The 6,563-nt window shown below is 47.2% G+C and overlaps 1 protein-coding gene across 1 annotated transcript; it reads right to left on the bottom strand.

The window, feature by feature from the left end:
- Positions 1-996: 996 nt before the first annotated feature.
- Positions 997-2,200, bottom strand: LOC114553300 (uncharacterized). The gene is given in 3 exon segments (XM_028574541.1): positions 997-1,635; positions 1,638-1,664; positions 1,667-2,200. Coding segments are annotated over 3 exon segments (1,134 nt in total). The 5' UTR covers positions 2,184-2,200; the 3' UTR covers positions 997-1,045.
- Between the last annotated feature and the right edge of the window lie 4,363 nt (positions 2,201-6,563).

Genomic DNA, 6,563 nt, shown 5'->3' with positions numbered 1-6,563 from the left:
ATGTTTATGTTTGGGATAACAAACAAACTGGAATCAACATATGAAGGGTTTAAGAAACTTGTTTCAGTTGAATATGCAGAGTGGAGAGGGTTCTTTTGTACCTCCTCCTGTCCTTATTTTTTGAACATTTCATTGATTAAAAGAAATTGACATGATGAATTATCTCCTGTGCCTGACAATATTTTTTTTAAAGTAAAGTTTACCTTCCCTGAATAAGTAATGATTAATTACTCATATTGTTCAATTATTAATAAACATTATTAAGTATTAAGTGCTTACAATAAAGAGGTAATGTTACTTACTTTTTATAAGTTATCAGTTGTGTAATGTATTGAGAAATGTTGGGTAAACTTTACCTAATTTCTTTTAGTGTATCATAGCTTTTAAATGTCAAAACATTGGGGGAATGTTGTTGGGTAATCTACCCAAACAAATTGTTACCTTGTGGAGTGCAATAAGTGAGGAGACAAGAGACGGAGATGTGTTGAGTCAGCTTTACTCTTCACTTCAATAAGTATATAACACTGTACAGCGAGTGAGAACAACAGCGGCCACACTACGTTAATCCGGAACTCGTATATCATAACACCTCTCCCTTTAAGGTACAGTCCCTTGGTGAATGTCTCTTTCAGTCTTACTTGTGGGTCACCACACAGGCCCCCCCCAGAATTCACCCATAATAACAGGGCCAGACCGAACAGGTACCCCAAAGAGAACATAGGACACTATACGCTAGTGCAAAACAGAACAGTCCAGCTCATAACAGTCCCTAGAAAGGTCAACGTGTAGGGGGGCGGACCAGGCAGCCATAACGGCTGCGCTTAACAGGAGAAGGGCGAGGGGCAGGGCAGGGGCAGGGGCCGAGGCCGCCGCAGGGGGGCGCCCTCGCCGTGGGGCGCCCTCGCCGTGGGGGCTGGGCCAGCGAAGCGGTTCGCCAATATCCACATGCGCAGGCTTGAGACGGTCTATAGCCACCTGCTCAGGCCTGCCCCCAATATCCACAACAAAGTTCTTAGACCCTCCCACCAGGACATGGAAGGGCCCATCATAGGGGGGCTGCAGCGGGATACGATGGCCATTGTGGCGGATGAAGACATACTTTGCTGACGGTAAATCCTTGGGAACATAGGACTGGGGGAGGCCATGTTGAGACGTTGGAATGGGAACAAAAGCGTCGGCAACGTCCCGGGACACAGCACGATGGGAGGCAACTGACCACGGGGCCGTGGCATCTGGAAGAAACTCCCCCGGGACGTGCAGAGGCTGGCCGTACACCAGCTCGGCCGATTGGGGCTTGAAGATCTTCCTTGGGGGCGGAGCGAAGGCCAAGCATAACCCATGGGAGGCGGTCAGCCCAGTCGCCACCCGTAAGGCTGGCCCTTAGCGCAGCCTTCATGTCAAGATGAAACCACTCGCAAAGTCTGTTGCTCTGTGGGTTATAGGCCGTGGTACGGTGGACCTTTACCCCCAGGACCTCGGCAACCGCAGTCCAAAGCTCCGATGTGAACTGCGGACCTCTGTCCAAGGAGAGGTAGGACGGTGTGCCGAAACGGGCCACCCAAGCCATAATGAACGCCCGGGCTACCTCAGCTGCCGTAGTGGAGGACAGGGAAACCACTTCTGGCCACCTGGTGGTCTGTCCACCATGGTGAGGAGGTAGGTGTACCACGGGAGGGGGGAAGTGGGCCCACCAGGTCCACATTCACATGATCAAAACGTTTCTCAGGCACTTTGAAAGGTGCCAAAGGGGCCTTGGTATGACGAGTCACCTTTGCGTGCTGGCACGCCACACAGGCAGCAGCCCAGGCCCTGACCCCTCCGCAGGCCAGGCCAGGCCAGATGAACTTGGCCCCCACCAGCTTGGTAGAGGCCTTCACCCCTGGGTGGGAAAGTCTGTGTATGGAGTCAAAAACCTTACGCCTCCAGCCAGCAGGTACCATGGGGCGCGGTTGGCCAGTGGAGACGTTGCAGAGGAGTGTAGCGTTGGCTGCGTCAAACACCACATCTTCCATGAGCAGCACCGTGGGGGCCGTCCTGTAGGCTTGATGAAAATGTAGGCGTGGTGATATCAGGGAACTCAGCAAGCAGACGTTGATACAGGTCCCCGGTGGCAAGCGTGTTCGACAGACAAAGCGCCCCCACCCCTCCCAGCGTGCAGGGGTACGAAGCAAAAGAGAGGGCATCGATCAGGCCGCAGTTTGTAACATCCACCAACAGTCTGTAAGCACAGAGGAAATCCGCCCCCAGGAGCAGCGTAGACACGGTGGCCAACACGAAGTCCCAGCCGAAACGCTGCACGCTGAAACACACTTCCACATACCTCATGCCATAGGTACAAATGGGCGTGCCGTTGGCTTTTCCCTGGGCTCCAAAACTGCAAGGCTGGTGACACTGCTTGGCCTTGGCCCCAAACCTGCAATGGTAATAACACCACCCGTCCTCACGCTGTCAGCGGGCCGTCACAGCAGCTGCGGTGTCCGGGCCGTCCTCCGGTGGTGGAAGCGGGGCAGACGTGTGCTGGGGGGGCAGCAGCGCATGGACAAACTGCTGCCGATTGGCGAGGGAAATCCTGTCTGCCTCCACAGCCAGCGCCCGATAGTCTCTGGAGGAAGCGAGGGGGTAGCAGGCCAGTGCGGTGCGCACGGGTAATGGAAGCTGATGCAGGAAGATGTGGGCGAAGAGGAATGAGGGATCCGCCGTGCACAGCACAGCCAGCATCCTCTCCATTAACTCAGACGGCTTGCTGTCCCCAAGGCCGGTCAGGGACAGCAGGCGGTCTGCTTTCTCCAGCTCCGACAGTTCAAAGATTTTCAACAGGAATTTTTTGAGTGCGTTGTACTTGCCGTTAGCCAGAGGAGCCTCTAACAGCGCCATAGCTCTGGCTGTCGTCGAGGCATCTAAGGCCGATACCACGTGGAAATACTTTGTAACATCCTGCGTTATTCCTCTCAGCTGGAACTATGACTCGATGTGTTGAAACCACGGCCGTGGGTTGTGCTGCCAAAAGTCCGGTAACTTGATGGTGGCAGCTTAGATAGCGCAGACATTAGCTGCGCCACTAGCAGCGCCGCTAGCAGTGGCCGGCGCGGCAGCAGCAGCATTCTCATCACCGTCGTTCGACATGATTCAGCCGTATCCAACTTGCGTCTGGGTCACCAATGTGGAGTGCAATAAGTGAGGAGACAAGAGACGGAGATGCGTTGAGTCAGCTTTACTCTCCACTTCAATAAGTATATAACACTGTACAGCGAGTAAGAACAACAGCGGCCACACTATGTTAATCCGGAACTCGTATATCATAACACCTCTCCCTTTAAGGTACAGTGCCTTGGTGAATGTCTCTTTCAGTCTTACTTGTGGGTCACCACAACCTCACATTTATTGAGTAGATTCTATAGGTTGCTTTTTACAGTGTGTATACTTCGCCCTGTGCGTTCTAAACGTGAGGTTTCATGCAGGCTTAATATACGTGCACAACCCGGTGAAAAATATTACTTCATTACCATTTTTCCCCCTTCTTATTCTACAAGAAATTATGTTGTTTCACGTGAAGCACCCACTGCATGTCATTTCGTTATTATAAAACACTGGGCTGTAGGCTATTTCTTGTATGAAAGGTGTTCAGCAAATCAAGTTTATTTTCATTATTGGTTGCTCAGCTCACCCTCCTGTCCACTAATTTTTATCCACATGAATCCCGATTAGGATGATTGTATGAAAATAATTGTTACATGTACGCAAGATAAGCAGAACGTGTTAGACCTATGAATCTACATATTCTATGTTATAAGGGTTATAATGGGTGGGTGACAGAAATACATTAGTACAATATTCTCTAAACTGTAAACGCAGCAGCGAAGTGATTAGCGCAACACCTGAAAAGCACCGTTGGTACTCTCTGCTCCTCACCACGGGGCTTCACATGTGGAAATCACTCCGGCCAAGTAGCAGAAGTTGCATTGCGTCACCTTCTGAGAATATAGTTCCCAGTTTGTATACGGTTAGAAGATGGCTGTCTTATGTGACCTTGTTATTTGTATACGCTGTGACTATACGAATCACAACATGTAAATAGGAAAATGTTGCTGCTATTTTGTCACTTATTGGGAGCAGTAGGCTAGTTGGAGCTGGTTACCTCCAGGATCTGTGCTAAACTAGGCTAGCAGTGGGTGCGCCAGACAGAGTAGGCGGCAAGCTACATAGGCCTACCGTGCACCCCCCCAACACTCCCAACAAAACCATACTTTTTTGAAAGGTCTGGATGTGTAAAATATGAATCTGAATGTTAACCTTGAACATTTTGGGTTGCACTACCTGTTAGCCCTGTGAATAGGGAAACCTTAAACGATTTTAAGCGATTTTTAACACATCAAGATGGTTAATACTTATTGGTAGGTGTCTAAAATTAACATAGGTAAGGCCTTATATTGATATAATGAGCCCATTTCCCATATACAGCATCCACACACACACGCACACACAATAACTATATACAAGAACTACATACAGCATGGAAAAGAACTATATACAGCATGCGCACACACAAATGCACAAGAACTATATACAGCATGCACACAAACACACACACACACACACACACACACACACACACACACAAAAACATGCTGTAAAAGAACTATACAGCATACAGCATTTCCCTTTCCCAAAGAAACACTGAACAAATAGTAGGTATAATTACCTACTATTAGGGTAATATGTTTTACCAATCAATGAAATGCATGCATCTTTCATTCATATGTCAAGTGTAACATGATACTCAATCCTGGTCTGACTCAGAGTTGTCATCATCAGGTAAGTACTGTTCATCTGTTACGCTATCATCATTTGATTGATCTTCCTCATCCCTGCCACTCACAGATTCAATAATATCTGACAATTGCTGTGGGAGAACACATCCCTCATACCACAGAGGCTCAATCTTTTGGTCAACCAGTGTCCAACCATATCCATTGCAAGCATTGAGATTTATCAACGACAAAAAAGAGACAAATTTAGCCTTCTAGCTCCACAGACTCCCATTCATTTTGCACTCGCCCGCAATCAGCCCCAGTGGAACTCTGGTGGAACTGCAACCAAATTCGGTTTTTCTGCCACATGGCATCATTTTGTCATAAATTACATGCCACTGCATCAGCAGAGACCTAATTTATTGATATTGATTGATTTCAATATCGATCAATCCAGTTTACTGTTAGGCTACAAGTTGCTAGTTGACAAGTAGCTAATGCTTGGTGAATAACGGGGTTCCGCCATCCATTCCGACATACCCCTACTCCGACATTGACGTCTAATTGCCGGAGTGGCGGCACTTCCATTGTTTTCAAACATCCCACCACTCCGACAATTTTTGTTTCCATTAGGGTTAGGGTTAGGGGTTAGGGTTAGAGAATAGCAGCATGTCGGAATAGCGGCATCTCGGAATAGCGGCATGTCTGAATAGAAGCATGTCGGACTGGCAGCATGTAACTGTATAACGTTAGCTAATGGTAATACTTGGTGGGTAACATTATAAAATTACGACATCGTTCAACACGCTCATATCAAGTTATTTTTAGTATGATTGTTTTCCACGGTTAACAGCAGTGGCTAACCCACAAATTCATCAGTAACGTTAATATTAGCTGTATAGATAGACAACTAATCTAATGCTAATTCTAGTTTTAAAAGTAGACCTTTCTCACAGCAGACACAAAAACACACACACACACACACACACACACACACACACACACGTCATATATATATATATTTAACATTGACGTGAAATATATTGTGATAGTGTGGTTTTAGCTGCTGGCTAATGTTAGATTACTTGCTCACTAGCTAGCTAACTGGTCAGCTACCAATACAAATCAAATCAAGAAAAACTTAATTATGTCGGGGAAACTGCAGCTATTTTATTAGAATGACATGAGTAAACGTTCCTAAACATAACGTGAATAAACTTGAATGGGTAAACTCTTTCGTGAACAGATCAAGCCCCCAGGAACAGCGCCATGTCTTAAAGCAACCATGGGCTTAGCGGTGAATGGTGGAATTGCAACGTCTGACAACTTTCTGGCCCAGAAAGACTTTTCCCAAAGACTTTGCATGGCGAAAGAAACTTCTATATTTCACCCGGAAATGGCGAGCGGAATGAGCGTGACTAGAGTCACTCAAAATCTGACGAAAATCTTTTAAACTGACCTTTGTTGATCTAAAATGAAGAAAGATTCAGCAACTGCATGGCCTATTTTCGCTTAAATTGTTTTCAGAAACATGTTTCAGTGAACTATTTTAGTACAATATGAGATTGTATTCTGAACAAGCCGCCATGACAGTCTGGCTTTGAATTTCCGGAGAAAACAAACCCACATGACGCGTTTGTCCAATCAGCTGCCGGTTTTTATTTTTGGGCAACAATACAGATTAGCACTCCGACTGGCTTTTCTGCTGACGGTTGGCCATCTGGTTGATGTGTAACCGCCTTTACAAAGAAACCTCAGACAGACCCAGGTTCTTGGTAGGCGGTGTCTGACGGTGGCGGTTGGGGGTGTGATGAA

Source organism: Perca flavescens, chromosome 3, assembly GCF_004354835.1.
Source record: "Perca flavescens isolate YP-PL-M2 chromosome 3, PFLA_1.0, whole genome shotgun sequence".
In the NCBI taxonomy this organism is placed as follows: Eukaryota; Metazoa; Chordata; class Actinopteri; order Perciformes; family Percidae; genus Perca; species Perca flavescens.
Note: the sequence above shows the minus strand (reverse complement) of the source record. Positions and strands in the feature narration are given on the sequence as shown.